The following is a 17,568-nucleotide window of genomic DNA, read 5'->3' on the forward strand; positions in this document are numbered from 1 at the left end:
TAAAATTTATTGATTATAATATTATACCTTATTAACTAAATTGAGTCATCGAAAATAAAAAAAATCAATATCGTGTAATAGATGATTTTAATTATTAGCCGATTAAAAGAATCGAAATATTATTGCATATTGCAATAAAATGTGTCGGTGAGCATCGGCCACAGTTTTTGCTATAACTATTGTTTATTTTTATTAAATTTTTATCTGGAAAGTAATTTGTTTACTTGAATTCGTATGAGTTTATTATTTGGATATTAATACAAAAGAATTAATAAAAAAATACGTAGATATATAAATATCCGAAACTTCGAACTATATGAAAAAATGTAATACAGAATTAATGTATTTTTATATATATATGGAAAAAGAGTATATTAAAACATTTATATTTATATTATAATTTTTATACCTTGTCTAACAATTTATTAAAATATTATTTATAAACCTACATTTAATAAAATGAAAGAAATTTGTGTAAAAAAAACTCGTTTGGTAAAATGAACGTATTGTGTATAACGACAGTTTAATTGTACATTATAATTTTTTTTTCATTATTCGAAACTAGAATAACATATTGTAATTTGAAATTCTATAATAGGATCGATTCATACTAATAGGACAGAAATTAATATCATTGATAAATACATTAAAATATTTCGATGATAGAACGATATCGATCGTTATGTAAAATATTATTTTAAATTACAAATATTTATAATATTTTACGTTTTATTATTTGCTATATATATCTATACATCATATAAACATGTATAAATCGATTTATATCAAAATCATATGATAGGATGCAAATACTTCCGTTTCCGCTTGACGCCATAGAAGCAGTTGTTTGAGAATTCTCTTTGTATGCAGGTTATATTAATTTTATTGATAAATATTCAGAATATTTATACATTTATTAAAGTGGATAATTAAAATTTCAAAATGGGTGACATAAAATCTTTTTTTCATCAATGGTGTACAAAAAATAGTAAAGAACCACAATTTGATGTGAGACAAACAGGTATTGTAAATAGTTTTGTAAACAATATAAAATTAAAAATTTATTAAAAATTAATAATTTTATAGGGCCGAAACATCGACATCGATTTCTTTGTGAATTGCGAGTACCTGGATTTGATTATGTGGGTGCAGGAAATTCAACTAATAAAAAAGATGCTCAAGGAAATGCAGCTAGAGATTATGTTAATTATTTAGTTCGTACTGGACACGTGAATCCAAACGATGTTCCAAAAGATTCAGGAAATGTTCAATTGAATTTAGGAAATATTAAATCAGAACCTTGTAGTCCGATAAGACCTGTATTTCAAGATGGAATGGGTCCAAATGATATAGGTCAAGCATATAGAGCTTATAATGAACATGGTCAAAGCAATTATACCTATATTGATAGAATAGCAGATCAGAAAAAAGTTGAGGATGCAGAAGATGTTGATGTAAATTCTAGAATTCATGGAAATTGGACTATAGAAAATGCTAAATCAAAACTTCATCAATTTATGCAAACTAATAAAATTAACACTGATTACAAATATACCCCACTTGGTCCAGATCATACGAGGTATGGATTGTTTCAATGTAGCTGTTTACTTTTACATTGGGTTGGAAATTATTACTACAATATTATGATTGCATTTGAAGTTCCAATTATATTAAAGAATTTGTTTCAAGATGACAAAAGCAAATTGCATGAGTGATTTACCATACCATTTGAAATTCCACAAGACCATTTTAGAGTACCCTGTTTATTTACATTTAATGCTGGTACAAGAGAAAAATGTTATTTTCTCTCGTGCACAGATAAAACTGTTTAACCAGAACTTTTATTGAAATGATTCAATAACGGTTTTGGTGCAATCACTCATATAAATTTATTACACTGTACTCCAATGTGGTCTTGGATATTTTCAAATGGTAAGTTGACTTTATGTCATTATAATTTTGTTAGATTTATGTACACAGAAATTTAAAATATGTTTAAAATATTAATAATATAAATTTTTGTGTAGGAGTTTCATGGCTGAAATGACATTTTATGTAAAACAACTTGGGAGAAGTATGTTAAATTTTTTAAATAAATATTTATAATTGATTTTTAACAAAAAATTTTAATAAAAATAAATTTTAGATATTACTGGTCGTGAAACTGGTTCAAATAAACAAACTGCATCAAAAAGTTGTGCTTTATCTCTTGTTCGACAATTATATCATCTTGGTGTTATAGAAGCATTTAGTGGAACTTTGAAAAAAAATAAGGAAGCAGAACAAATAAAACCATATCCAGTTAAAATTTCACCAGATTTGATAAATCAGATAAATGATGTTCTGTCATGTTTGAATATAACACCTGTTGAACTGAAATCAAATCAGGTAATTTATTGATTTTTAATGATGACTTCTTGTAAATTTAGAATGTTTTTTGAATATATTAAATTATAATTTTTATCATATTAATTTATATTATAGCAATTAAATATAAATGAAGGAAATAATCAAGCTAATGTTTCTATCTCTCTATTAACAAATCAAGTGTTAGATGATTTTATTTTATCTGCACCACAACCAGCTGGAGTAGTAAGTTGGTCTCCACCACAACAAAATTGGAATCCATGGACTGGTTGCAATATTGATGAGGGACCATTAGCTATAATGACTTTAGAACAATTGTCAGATGATTTATTACATGAACAACGAGAAAGATTGCAACAAAATGATAATCTTCAAAAAAGTATTAAAGAAAGATCTAGTTTACCAGTTTTCTTAAAAAAAAATGAAATAATGAATGCTATTAATGAAAATTCTATAATTATTATTCGAGGAAATACAGGCTGTGGTAAAACAACTCAAGTATGTCAGTTTATTCTAGATGATTACATTGCATCGGGTCAAGGTGCATTTTGCAATATTGCTATTACACAACCTAGAAGAATATCTGCTGTATCTGTATCTGATCGAGTTGCTTCTGAAAGATGTGAAAATTTAGGACAATCTGTTGGTTATTCTGTAAGATTTGAATCTTGTTTGCCAAGACCTTATGGTAGTATAATGTTCTGTACTGTTGGTGTACTTTTGAGAAAATTAGAAGGTGGTTTAAGAGGTGTATCACATGTTATTGTTGATGAAATTCATGAACGAGACGTTAATTCTGATTTTATTATGGTTGTGCTTCGTGATATGATTCATATGTATCCAGATTTACGAATTATTTTAATGTCGGCTACGATTGATACAACATTATTTAGTAATTATTTTAATAATTGTCCAGTAATAGAAATACCTGGTAGATCATATCCAGTACAGCAATATTTCTTAGAAGATTGTATACAATTAACAAATTTTATACCTCCTATGGATTCTAAAAAACGAAAAAATCGAGATTCAGATGATTTACCAACTGAAGGAGAACCAGAAGAGAACTTGAACAAAATAATTGATCCAGAATATTCTATACAAACAAAAAATGCTATGGCACAACTTTCTGAAAAAGAAATAAGTTTTGAACTTATAGAAGCTTTATTAAAATATATTAATGATCAAAGCATTCCTGGTGCTATATTAATATTTTTACCTGGCTGGAATTTGATATTTGCATTAATGAAACATTTACAACAACATCCCATTTATGGAGGATTAAGTTATGTGATTATACCATTGCATTCACAATTACCGAGAGAAGATCAACGTAAAGTTTTTGATCCTGTACCTTCTGGAATAACAAAAATTATTTTAGCAACAAACATTGCTGAAACATCAATAACAATTAATGATGTAGTTTATGTAATAGATTCTTGTAAAGCTAAAATGAAGCTTTTTACTTCTCACAATAATATGACTAATTATGCTACTGTTTGGGCTAGTAAAACAAATTTAGAACAAAGAAAAGGCCGGGCAGGTCGTGTTAGACCAGGATTTTGTTTTCACTTATGTTCCAAAGCACGATTCAATAAAATGGATGAACATATGACTCCAGAAATGTTTAGAACACCTTTACACGAATTAGCATTGAGTATTAAATTATTAAGACTAGGAAGTATTGGAAAATTCTTATCTAAAGCAATTGAACCACCACCAATAGATGCTGTAATCGAAGCAGAAGTTATATTACGCGGTATATCTTTCATCGAATAACATTTAATCGTTATTAATATATAATAGTATTATATTTATCAATTTTTTTTTCTTTTCAAAATTTTGTTTTAGAAATGAAATGTTTGGATGAAAATAATGAATTAACGCCTCTTGGTAAAATATTGGCTCGATTACCAATAGAGCCTCGTTTAGGCAAAATGATGATTCTTGGTTGTATATTTTGTGTTGGTGATGCACTTTCCACAATGGCTGCAAATAGTACAACATTTCCAGAAGTATATAATATGGGACCTGATGTAAGACGATTATCTGCACAACAGAAATGGTTTGCTGGTGCAAGATATAGCGATCATGTAGCAATGTTACATGCTTTTCAAGCATGGGAAGAAGCTAGAGCTGGTGGAGAATATGCAGAGCAAGCATTTTGTGATTCAAAAAATTTAAGTATGCCCACGTTGAGAGTAACATGGGAAGCTAAGGTAAGTAATTATAAATAATTAGTGTTTTACATCATAAAATAATATATCAATAATATATTTTATCTATAGTATCAATTGCAAGCACTTTTACAAAGTGCTGGATTTCCAGAAGAAACTCTTTGCCCTACACCATTAAATTATCAAGCTGGTGCGGATGTTCGTCTTGACACAATTACTGCATTATTATGTATGGGTCTTTATCCAAATGTTTGCTATCATAAAGAAAAAAGAAAAGTTCTTACTACTGAATCTAAAGCAGCATTGATTCATAAAACATCAGTCAATTGTAGTAATTATGAACAAAATTTTCCATTTCCATTTTTCGTATTTGGTGAAAAAGTAATTGTTTTTCTATTTTAATAGATATAATAATTACAATAATATTTATGATAACATATCATAGAATAGTGTTAATTCATCATTTATTTCTAGATTCGTACAAGAGCAGTATCTTGTAAACAGATGACTATGGTATCACCCATTCATTTATTACTATTTGGTTCCCGAAAAGTTGAATATATTGATAATGTGGTAAAATTAGATAATTGGATCAATTTAGATATGGATCCAATTCATGCAGCAGCAATAGTAGCTTTACGACCTGCATTAGAAAGTCTTGTTGTAAAAGCTGCTAAAGAACCAGAAACTATTCTAGAATTAAGTTCGAACGAACAAAAAGTATTATTTTATAATATTTTTTTTTTGTTTTATCGTTTTTCTTCCAAATAATAAAAAATTGCTTCCTTTTTTTTAGGTACTAAACGTGATCAAATCATTATGTGGAATGAATGCTTGTCGTTATGAACTAGATCAGATTACAGGTGGTGGTTTCCAATCACGAAGGCCACCAAGAGGACATTCAACTGGTTTTCATTTGGATAGCGGTAATCCTTCAAAAATGATGCGCGGAGGTGCCGGTTATCGTGGGAGACCTTATAGTGGAGGTGGTAACAAAGGCGGTTATTCAAGATATGACAATTATGGTGGATACAGAGGCGGTAGTAATAGAGGATATGGAATGAATAATTCACGCGGAAGAAGTGGTGGAAATAGAGGTGGTAGAGGAAGTTTTCGTAGTCGTTATTAATTATAGTTTTAAATGGTCTTATTAATGATCTTTAAATGACTGTAATACATTATCTTCTACTTGAAATGTGTAATATTTTTGTTTTTATATTATTTCTTTTAAAATGTTATTACATTTTTAAGTTCAACAAAATTTTTGTTATCCCTCTAAATAGTACAAATAAAGCCTTAAAAACATTCAAAACTTGGAAGTATTAAATATATATTATCTATGAATGTAGTAGCGTCTTTTTGAAGAATTATTGCGATAATAGAGGAATGATTCATTACAAACAGTCTAGATCATACTCGGATTAAGGAAACGCTATTACATTATCTAATAAAGCTTTATGAAAATAGAATGAAGATACAGCCATCTAACGGGCATGATGGAAACGGAAAAATAAGTTTCCATCTCTTGTGATTTCATAGGTTTATTTGTGAACACGTCAGGAGCTAACCATACGTCTATAGTATTGGTCGGTATTGAGTGAAAAAAATGGCGAAGGTCTGCGTATAGACGATCGTCAACAGAGTTGACAGAAACTAATGAAATTGGCTAATGTCAAAAACTACAACGTAATGCATGAAAAATGTATTCTCTAGTCCGCGCCGCCTTGGTGCGTTTCGTATGATCAGGTACAACATTTTAGTGTTCAAGTGTTCAATCGAGTGAGAAAACAACGAGAGAAAAAAGGAGAAGCAGGAGATCCAGTGGTTGCGAAACGTCACAAATCACAACACGGAACAGGCCACTTCAAGGCAAGACGTTCCACTTTGTTTTCAGAAAAGTTTCTGATACTTAAAAATAGTGATAATACAAATGTACCATGGGATTCGCCAATTTTTTAATATGAAATCGCAATGACTTAATTTAATTATGTCGTTTTAAAAGTGTATTCTGATTTTGAATTGTGTATAGTGCAAGGTTATGTGCAATTATGCGTTTGACATTTGAATTTCTTACAAACATTTATCAAGAATTTTATAGCCGTATTTGGCAATTAATGCATCATAAAATTATGATTAATTTTGAACCGTGTAAAAATTCTGAAATTAATATTTTTTAACCATGTCTTATTACTTGAATCTTTTTTAACAAAGTTCATAATTATTATTGAAGTAAAATCGAAGTACTAAGAACTAAGAGTTGAGTGTAATGATCGTTTCTACATTTTTATATTAACATCTTTATATTAATATTGTTTGTTCAAATACGCAATAATAAAAATTTACTTTCTTATATAGTTGTGCAATGATGTTTCTGACATGTCATTCTTATCTTGTAATATAAACTGCTTATTTGGCAAAATGCCTAAAAACTACTTTAAGATATAATGTTGTATATTAATGAAAAAGAAAAAATATGAATAGAATTTAAAAGAAAAACTTAGATTATAATAAAAAAAATTAAAAAATGTAATAATATTTATTTGGAATTTTTATATTTTAGGTGTAAAAAATGAGTCAAATACAAATGGATCAAGAAACAGTATATGGAACTCATGAGGATAGTCATGTGGTCATGTCAGAAAAAGTACAATCTTTGGCTGGTAGTATTTATCAAGAATTTGAAAAAATGATAGCTCGTTACGATGAAGATGTAGTGAAAGACCTAATGCCCCTCCTAGTCAATGTTCTAGAATGTCTAGACATATCTTATACTGAAAATCAAGAACGTGAAGTTGAATTAGAATTATTAAGAGAAGATAACGAACAACTTGTTACGCAATATGAAAGAGAAAAGCAATTAAGAAAAACATCTGATCAAGTATGATTTCAAATTTTTTAGTATTTTTTAATTTTGATATATCATATGAAATAATATGTAATGATCTTTGATGAAAAATAAACTTTATGATTTTTTGAATAGAAATTATTAGAACTTGAAGATGTAGCAGAAGATGAAAGAAAAGAACTTCTATCAAAAATTGATAGTTTGGAATCAATTGTAAGAATGCTGGAACTGAAGACAAAAAATTCACATGATCACGGTACAAATTATGGCTCTCTCAGTTCATCCCTTCATAGAACATCCCTTTACAGTAGAGTAGAAAGTTTATGTTTTATGTTTATTTATTTATTTGTTTAAAATTATATATACATCTGGGATCTAAAATATTTGCATGCATTTATATATTCTAAATATTTCTAAATATTTGTTTTATTTGACTTTACTTATTATTATTTATTATATATTTAACATATGATGTATATCATATGATAATTTATTTTTATGTTGTATATTATATTATATTTAATTTAAATTAGTACATGTTATACACACTATTACTTCTATTATTAAAAATGCAAGAAAGTTTTTCATGTTTAATTTGATGAAAAAAATTTAATGGAATATTTAAATAATAATTTAGAAAACAAATGTTTTTGATTTCAATGATTTTTGGGTTTTATAATAATCAATACTAAAAACAATTTTTTCTATATGTATAATTGCTTCAGTTTTAGTTACAATAATCAGATTTGCATATAATATTCATAATAAAAAAATTACATATAAATTATATATGCATATTTTTTATTTATGAAAAAAATCATTAATATTAAAACATTTATAAATAAGTAATACAAAATTTAAATATTTTAAATTTCTCTTATGAAATCAAATAATTCTCCTATAATAAAAATTTTTTTTGCATTTTTAATATTTAGAAAATTAATAATATATATACATTTAAAATAAAAATTTATATCTAAGCTTATTTCGAGAATTAAAATCTAAAATATATTCCATAATATATAATTATAAATAATATATAATATATAATCTTACAATTATTTAATTATTATAACAAATATTCAATATTATTTTTTTTTGTTTAGTTGTTCGTCTTGAAGAAAAAGAAGCCGAATTGAAGCGCGAATATACTCGCCTACATGAGAGATATACGGAATTATTTAAAACGCATGTAGATTATATGGAAAGAACAAAAATGTTAGTTGGAAGTACAGAAAGATTAGAAAATTCGACTAGTGGTCGAGGTCCATCTCGCTTACCATCTCTTGGTTTAACTCATATGTCACGAAGTTCAGGACCATTAAGCTATGGCTTTCAAAGTTTGGAAGCTAGTATAAATGCAGAGGATATTCAACAAGAAAATCCATCAAATACTGTTGCTAATTTAAGGACTGAAATGTTAGATAGTAGCAGCGAAGCTGCTATTGAGACATCTGATAAAAGTCAATTAACAGATAAACCAGTACAAGCAAATAAAACAACTGCAATTTCTAGACGTATGTTTTTTTTTTTCTTTCTAGAAATCTTTATAGAAATTTTTTAAATTTAATATTTATATTTTTATTTTTCAATTTATTTTATAGATGAAAGTCCAGAAACTGAAATACCTCCACCTTTGGTTACACCAACATCACCAACTATAGAGAAGATAGCTACTACTCCAAGTGGAAGAAGTAGAACAGAAAGAGAGCAACGAAGTGGTAACACATTATATCAGGAACTCAGTTTTCAAGATGCTGATGCATTAGGAGAAATGGATGAAGGAGCAGATATCACTGGTTATTATTTAATATTTTAATTGTTATAATATAATTTTATAGTTTTAAAGTTTTATAATTAACATTTTATTCTTAATATCTTAGGTAGTTGGGTTCATCCTGGAGAATATGCTTCTTCAGGTATGTCTTATAAAATATATAAATATTTATATAAATATTTGCTTATTAATCCTTTGAGTTCTTCGTTTTTTTATTTGCAAAGAAAGAAAAAGAGAAATTTATGTTACAATAAACATAATTATTAATCAAATAGCATAATATTCCTTTTGTGTTAATCAAGCATGTTTAATTTTTTTATACTAATATTGATAAAATTAATATTTCAATAAAATCAAAAAAATTGCATGATTTTTTTTAATTTAATAATATCAAGTTATCATATATTATGTATGATAATTTTTAAATTAGAACTCTAAGGATTAATATTAATAAAATAATATTCATATATAAAATATGAATATCAATAATAATCATAGATATAATATAATATAATATTAATAATAATAACAAGAAAAAATAATAAAAAAATAAATAATTTTAGATATTGAAAAGAAATCACTATACTTTAATTATTGTTTATACTATTCTTTTATGGCGTTTTAAATTGTAATATAAATTATATAATTTTTTTGATTATAATTATTAATTAACACGAAGTTAAATTTGCAAATTTGATATGTGATAAAGTAATAAAATCTTAATATGAATCAAAATTTAAAATGCATAGAAGAAAAATCAGTATAAATTGGAATGGACCATGAACATTTAATATTTATAAATATTTATAAATGATTTTTAAAATTGATTATTGTTATTATTATTTTTTATATACAATTTTATTTTTTAATTATGTGGAAAAGTATACTAATATATTTTTATATTTCATTGCTTGCCTCTTTACTTCTCCTGGCTGTGGTCATATTTTGACTAAATAATTGCATGATATAAATAACTTCTGCAGTCAATGACAATTTCTTTGGTAAGATGATAATATATTTTTAACAATTAAAATAAATTATTTATATTTTAACGAATTATTTATGAAAAATTATATTTTATTAGGAATGGGAAAAGAAGTTGAAAATCTTATTATGGAAAATAATGAATTATTAGCTACAAAGTGAGTATTTTATTTAAATTTTATAACAGCATATAATATTTATTTATATTAATATTTTATATTATAATCTATTTATTTTTCAGAAATGCGCTTAACATTGTTAAAGATGATTTAATAGTTAAAGTGGATGAACTCACAAGGTAAAATCATATTTTTAAAGTGAAATAATATATATAGTTATTATAATATTATAAATAGACATTATTTTATGATATATTATGTTTTATTGAAATATAATATTAATATGTTTTTTAGTGAACAAGAAATATTACGTGAAGAAGTTCGAGCTTTACAACAAGGTAGAGAACGATTACGGCAAAAGGTTGTTGTCCTTGAAGAAGAATTAAAAAAAGTTAAAGAAGAAGCTGAAGCAGCAGCAAAAGCAGCTAAAAGCGATGATGAAGAAGATGTATCGTTAGCACAAAGAAAAAGGTTTACTAGAGTCGAGATGGCTAGAGTTCTTATGGAAAGGAATCAATATAAAGAACGTTTTATGGAACTTCAAGAAGCAGTTAGATGGACGGAAATGATACGAGCAACAAAGACTGATCCTTCTAGTATATCAGGTGGAAAAGTATCCGTGTGGAAGTTGTTAGTATTGTTTATATAACAAGAACATGAAACATTGAATTCGATAATAATTTTTTGATTTCAAATTTATTTTGTTTATAGTTTTAGTAGTCTCTTCACAGGACCTGCTGATCGAGGAACGTTAGTTCGCGGACCACATACATTACCTCACATGAGATACAGTGCACCAACCAATCAAGTTGTTCCAGCACCACCTCTGGACACTATGCGTAGACGTACGTTGAAAGGTCGCCATGAGTTTTTCGACCAAGGAGACACCATGTGAGAAATCAATCAAATTCTATACACGCACTTAGATATTATTAGAATCTGACAAAAAGTCTGCCAAATTTTTCTCTATCTTTTATATAGAGATTTATTTCTTTATTATCACGCTTTCTTCAATTACAGTTTTAGCATACTGTGATCGTTTCTACAACGAAAATTTTTATAAAGAGATACTCTCAGTACACAAACTTTATGCATAAAGTTTATTTTAATATTTTTATCAAAGCTATTGCAAGATGATAAGAGATTTTTTTCTCTTGATGGGATAGAATTTTATTATGTTGATTTTTGAGTAATATTTTTTGAATCGACATCATCTTTCCAGATTAGAGTCCTCTTTGGTCAGTTGGGATCCGTAATCTTTTGTCGCGAGTCTCAATTACTCTTGATCGTTCTTAAGAAATGTGAGTCATTTCTAAATAATTTGCCTGAGCAATTTTTAAATGTGATGGTTTATAACAAATTGTCGTTACAATTTCTCTATACCTGCCATTTTTTAAAAAAAAAAAAATTATGGATGTATATTTTATGCGCAATATCATATGCGCTTAAATAAAATACTGAAATAGGATTATGGTCCATTGCACATAGATAAAACTTTTCTTTTTTGAAAATCTTATTCTTATTAATATATCTATTTGTCATATATAAATCAAATTATAAATGACCATTTGTATTAAAACGGAATATTTCTTATATATATTTATTATATCAATCGATCTACCACTCATAGTGGATATATATTTGAAAATAGTAATGATTAATCATATAATAAATTGTCTGTTATCATTGCAAAATCATGCTTAAAAAGCAATAGTTTTGTAAATAAAAGTTTGTACATTTTTAAAAGAAAAATAATATATATGATCATCATTGATCAATAAATAAATGAAATTTTGACTATGTTATAAACTTGGCTTTTATTTCACTCTTGCTCTGCGCTTTGATTTTTCGTTCGGGTTTCGTCCTTGCCTCTCCTTCATGGCGTTGTCAAGAGATACCTGGTTATTCTGGTTTTCGGTGGGGTGCTTTTTGGCCAGCAGGTAAATCTGTTCTGCTCTATGTCTAACTTTTCGCTTCTAAACGTGGATATATATAAATCTTATTGTGCAAGTAATAACGAACCTGAACATTGTTATACAAGACGATGAAAAATACTATCGGATTAAAACTACATTTGAATTCAAGAAAATATTCTGTGATCAAGAGAGTCTTCGTAGGAATATATGGTTGAACAAACAACAACATTCAGTAAATTTACTAACTTTATAACTTCTTTATAAATTCTGTCTTGATCATATTTTTTTTAAAAATAATTTAATAATTAACTTAATCTTGATACATTTTTACAGATCTTCTGAGAAACTCGTAGCGAGACGTGCAAATGAACGAAGAGAACAATATCGTCAAGTTCGCGCTCATGTTAGAAAAGAGGATGGACGATTACACGCTTATGGCTGGAGTTTACCTGGAAAACCAAGTGCTCCAGTTAGACAACCTGTTCCTGTGCCTGTCTATTGCAGACCTTTACAGGAATCTGAGCCTGGCATGAAGGTATATTTATTTTTTATTTATATATAAGTTAATTATATATTCATATATATATTAATTATATATTTTTTATATAACTAAAATAGTAATATATAATTTTCATTTATACAATTATAATTTTTTTTTTCTTTTTTTTTTTTATTTTTATTTTTCATTACTTAGATATGGTGTGGTGCTGGTGTAAACTTAAGTGGTGGTAAAACTCGAGATGGTGGTTGTATGGTTGGAGGAAGCGTATTTTATGCTGCTGAAGCTCAAGAAATAAGTACGAACACAAAAACTGAAGCAGAAGATGCTATCGAACATTTAGATAAGGAACTTCAAGAGAATGAAAATCAAAGAGTTGAAGCAGAACAATTAGAGCAACATCTTAGTTCATTAGTATGGATTTGTACATCTACTCAAAAGATGTCGAAAGTTACTGTGATAGATGCTAATAATCCAGCTGATATTTTGGAAGTCTTTAGCGTTTGTCAAGGACATTTACTTTGCATTGCAAGTGTACCTGGAGCCAAAGAGAGTGATTATGCTCAAACTATGAATGAAGATTCAATTCGAACTGCCAATGGAATAAATGAGAATGATAATGAAATAAATACAATTTCAAATTCCGAACAAAACATCCAAAAAAACGAACAAGAAGTTCAATCATCATTGGAAAAAAATAAAAATGAATCAGATTCCTCAGAAGAACAAAACAGTGAAAATGTTAAAAAATCAGATGATACTAATCAAATTATTCCTATTGAATCACAAAGTTTGGAAAGTGTAGATAGTGAAACCACAAATTTAGGCAAAGTACATTTTGTAAAAATTAATTTAGAAACACCAAGCTCACAATTGGATGAAAAAGATGATACAAATGAAGAAAAACAAAATAAAATTGAAGAAGATACACCTATAGAAAAAATGTCTTCAATACAACCAACAATGTGGCTTGGAGCTCAAAATGGTGCAGTATTCGTTCATTCAGCTGTCGCTAAATGGTCAGTTTGTTTGCATTCTGTTGAATTGAAGGATGCTGCATTAGCTATTGTGTATGTAATTTTTACCATTACTTAAAATAATTAATATTTTTAATTTATGAAAGATCTTTAATATATATATTTTTTTTAGACATGTTCAAGGACGAGTTCTTGTTGCTCTTGCTGATGGAACTGTTGCATTATTTCGAAGAGGTGCAGATGGACAATGGGATTTGTCTCAATATCATGTGATTACTTTGGGTAGTCCACAACATTCAATTAGGTGCATGACTGCTGTTAGTGGCAAAACTGTATGGTGCGGATATAGAAATAAGATTCATGTAATAGATCCAGTATCAATGACTGTTGAGGTACACAAATTTTATCTTTTTAAGATTTAAATATTATAAAATTTAATAATATATAAACAAATTTTTATAAATTAAACTTCTAGTGCACCGTGGATGCTCATCCACGACGAGAATCGCAAGTAAGACAATTAGCTTGGTTAGGTGAAGGAGTATGGGTCAGCATTAGATTAGATTCAACATTAAGACTCTATCATGCTCATACTTATCAACATCTCCAGGATGTTGATATTGAACCTTATGTTAGCAAAATGCTTGGAACTGGAAAACTTGGTTTTTCATTTGTAAGAATTACCGCATTACTCATTTCCTCAAACAGGCTTTGGATTGGCACAGGAAATGGAGTAATAATTTCTGTTCCTTTATCTGAAAGTAAGTTAAAAAAATTAATTAATTATTATGATTGAAATTTTTAATAATAAGTATATATTTATCAATAAATATTTATGAACATATGTGAATATAAAATAGGTGCTGGTGGTTCAATGGCAGTATCTAGAGTTCAAGCAGGAAATGCTAAAAATGATGTACCAGGTGTTGGTGTCAGAATTTTTGCCTCAGATCGTGGCGTTACGCCTGGCAGTTTTATACCTTATTGTAGTATGGCTCATGCGCAACTTAGTTTTCATGGGCATAGAGACGCGGTTAAAATGTTTGTTGCAGTGCCTGGTATGTTTATTCATATGTACTTGATTAATTTCTTAAATTATATAAAAAATATAAAATTAAAATTTATAAATTTTTTTAAATTAATATTGTAGGTCATGGCGGTCAAAGTGCAGTATCAGATGGTTCTCAGCCTGCTATGCTTGTTCTTTCAGGTGGAGAAGGCTATATAGATTTTAGAGTTGGTAAGCAATTATATTAATAAATTATTGTTCATAATATATATTATGAACAGTTATACGAACAAATTATTAAGTATCATAACTATTATAATTAAAATGTAAATAATATAAAATATATTATTCAATTTGATTCTTATTATCATATCATATCATCAAAATCTTATTTTATACAATTATAATACTTGCAGCGGATGAAGCGGAAGACGAAAGTGATGTGGCGACTCATTTGATTGTATGGCAGTTGGTCAGGTATGCCCCCAGAGAAAAATGAAAATCGGTTAATGGGTTTTTGTTTCGATTTACGCAACTGTTTACACAATTAAGTGAATAAATTATTTGTATTTATCAACAAAACCTGTACTAACTACTAAAATTATGTTTTATGCACGGTGTAATGAAATTCTAAACTAACAAGTTCGCAAGTAGTTAGATATATTTCTAACCTGACATTAAAACGATTTTTCTTTATGAAAATATTGAGATATAAAATGTATAAATGTTTGTCTATATATATTGTCATATTTTTTATTTTATATCAAAAAATATGAATGATTAATCTAAAATCATTTGCTTCTGTATAGCACAAATTATTTTTATAAAAATTTTCATTAATATAAAAAAAACTATGTCTGCACCTCCGTTTCTGAAGCAGTTGTATATATTGTACAATTGTTTTGCTTTTTTCATTCTCTGGGGGTCGGGCATTTCCAGCTGACATGCATCATATTGTATAAAGAATGGCTAATAACTTTACTTCTTATTCTTATTTCTATTATAAATTTTTATTTGTTATTCATTAATTGTGAATTATTGTTTTTTCAGGTGATGGAGAAGATACAGAAATAGAACGTTCTAATAATGCTGTGTCCGCTAATGCTGAAGAACACGGAGAACAAAGTCATCTAATTGTGTGGCAAGTGCAATGTCCTTTATCAGTGCCAATGAATGGCTAGCCTAGAAATTCTAGAAATATATTGATCCCGGTGTATAATTCAGTTTGAACTTTTACATGTAAATCGAGGCGTTTAAATGGTTTACGTGATATATTATTATGAAGTTGATAAATCAGATCTATCTTTTGATTAAGTAATTTCTGCATCTATTTAATTATAATTATATAATGATTGTAGCGAAATATACAAATAATCGTACAAATAATGTAACAGCGAAAGAAAAAGATATTTTGTGCGACTTTTAAGAATAAGGATCATCTTCAATATTTCATTATGGATAAATCTTAAACAGAAAGTTTTTTCTTTTCTTGTTAAATATTGAAATTAATTTATTTCATGTAAGAGAGTTTGTTAGGGAATTTTTTTAAAATTGAAAGATATAATTAGATTTCTTAATGTAACACTTTATAATTTTTAATTTTTAATTCTAAAAACATCTTTTATTGAAATATTGATTCGATTTCACACACAATAACATAATTTTTAATGAAAATTTTTTTTTGACAATTATGCATTATATTCTTTTTGTATATTATTGCGAAACACGTATGTAGAAACTTTTAAAACGTCTTGAAGTCCAGTGTCAAAGAACGTTGGAATTATAATATTATATTTCCACCAATTAATGTGATAAATCAATAGAAAATACGGGATAATGAGTTTCAAAGCTGCCGTGACATTTGCTATCTAGCTGCAATAAAATCAAGATTACTATATTATGGAAGTCAGATAACAAACATTGTACAATGTTCATTTGCAGGGATGAGAGGTGCAACCAACCTGGATAGTATTTAAAAATAATCTATTGTATAAATTGTTTCCATTAGAAAATATATTATTTTCCAAACTTAAATAATTTGATTTGCATAAAAATATATGTATATGTGAAATGTAATATATTTTTTATGTTCTGCTATTAACTCTTCTCCAATATTACAGTGTTTGATTGCGCCTATTTTTTTCAAAATTATAAGATCTTTGAAAAGTATTGCAATGAATTTATATAATTATGTACATAAACTGTTGCGAGATATTTGTATAGTGTTTTTCGTAATTTAAGTTTTTATCGATAAACGAAATAGATATGGTTCTGGATATATATATATATATATATACATATACACATATGAAATCATATGTTTAATTTCTCATTGGTCGCTACAATTTTAATTTATCATCAACTTCTTTCTTATACAATTACCAAAGATGAAAAACTTATTGTATTCTTTATATGCAAGAAATAGTTTGTGCGTTTTAGCCAATATATGTAGCGACCTGAAATGTAGTATAATCTCATACATTGAAATTTAGAAAAAAGTCGCCATGATATTTAAATTTACAAGAATTTTTATAAATTCCTGTGTTATAAATGACAGATAGTGAAATTAAGAATGTGTACGATATATAAGGGCTGCGCATTTTTTGTGTGTGAGCTCGCTTTCAGTGTCGAGCTCGGAATTGTACCTGGCTCTGATGAAGCTGCAAAGGCGTTAATAAAGAAAGTTGCAAAACAATGTCTCGATTTACTTCTATTAGCATGAACATAAGATATTTCTAATATGCAATATTTATTTTGAAATTGAATTATATATAGAATTTTTTGATTATAGTTTTCATAAATAATCTTTGAATTTTTGTTGAAACACGAATTTTATTTGAAATAAAAAAATTCACAATTAAAATCATCTTTACCTATTATATATATATAATATTATTA

General features: G+C 27.3%; 2 protein-coding genes across 26 annotated transcripts; both read left to right on the forward strand.

Moving 5' to 3' along the window:
• Positions 1-788: 788 nt before the first annotated feature.
• On the forward strand, positions 789-5,856 carry LOC107993772 (dosage compensation regulator). 2 transcript variants are annotated; one of them, XM_017050384.3, is made up of 9 exons: positions 789-1,021; positions 1,087-1,579; positions 2,028-2,074; positions 2,147-2,388; positions 2,485-4,126; positions 4,219-4,586; positions 4,656-4,925; positions 5,019-5,264; positions 5,341-5,856. In XM_017050384.3, exons 1-9 carry the CDS (start codon positions 943-945, stop codon positions 5,671-5,673), a joined length of 3,720 nt encoding a protein of 1,239 aa, XP_016905873.1. In that variant the 5' UTR covers positions 789-942; the 3' UTR covers positions 5,674-5,856. The 2 variants fall into 2 exon arrangements, with proteins under 2 accessions (XP_016905873.1, XP_016905874.1); XM_017050385.3 differs by lacking the exon at positions 789-1,021 and having other exon boundaries at positions 1,436-1,932.
• A 139-nt stretch (positions 5,857-5,995) lies between these two features.
• On the forward strand, positions 5,996-17,365 carry LOC107993771 (JNK-interacting protein 3). Of its 24 annotated transcripts, XR_009830116.1 has the most exons (21): positions 5,996-6,413; positions 7,105-7,422; positions 7,525-7,696; positions 8,496-8,906; positions 8,994-9,188; positions 9,273-9,308; positions 10,150-10,167; positions 10,251-10,308; positions 10,392-10,448; positions 10,564-10,899; positions 10,981-11,160; positions 12,162-12,209; positions 12,519-12,720; positions 12,880-13,754; positions 13,834-14,053; positions 14,137-14,422; positions 14,522-14,719; positions 14,812-14,901; positions 15,087-15,147; positions 15,721-15,811; positions 16,612-16,704. XR_009830116.1 is itself a non-coding variant. In XM_028664812.2 (20 exons), exons 2-20 carry the CDS (start codon positions 7,114-7,116, stop codon positions 15,722-15,724), a joined length of 3,756 nt encoding a protein of 1,251 aa, XP_028520613.2. In that variant the 5' UTR covers positions 5,996-6,413; positions 7,105-7,113; the 3' UTR covers positions 15,725-17,365. The 24 variants fall into 24 exon arrangements, 23 of the variants coding, with proteins under 23 accessions (XP_028520613.2, XP_028520610.2, XP_061932210.1 ...); XM_028664812.2 differs by having other exon boundaries at positions 15,721-17,365; XM_028664809.2 differs by lacking the exon at positions 15,087-15,147 and having other exon boundaries at positions 16,612-17,365.
• Positions 17,366-17,568: the final 203 nt, after the last annotated feature.

Source organism: Apis cerana, linkage group LG6 (genome assembly GCF_029169275.1).
Source record: "Apis cerana isolate GH-2021 linkage group LG6, AcerK_1.0, whole genome shotgun sequence".
NCBI classification, from domain to species: Eukaryota; Metazoa; Arthropoda; class Insecta; order Hymenoptera; family Apidae; genus Apis; species Apis cerana.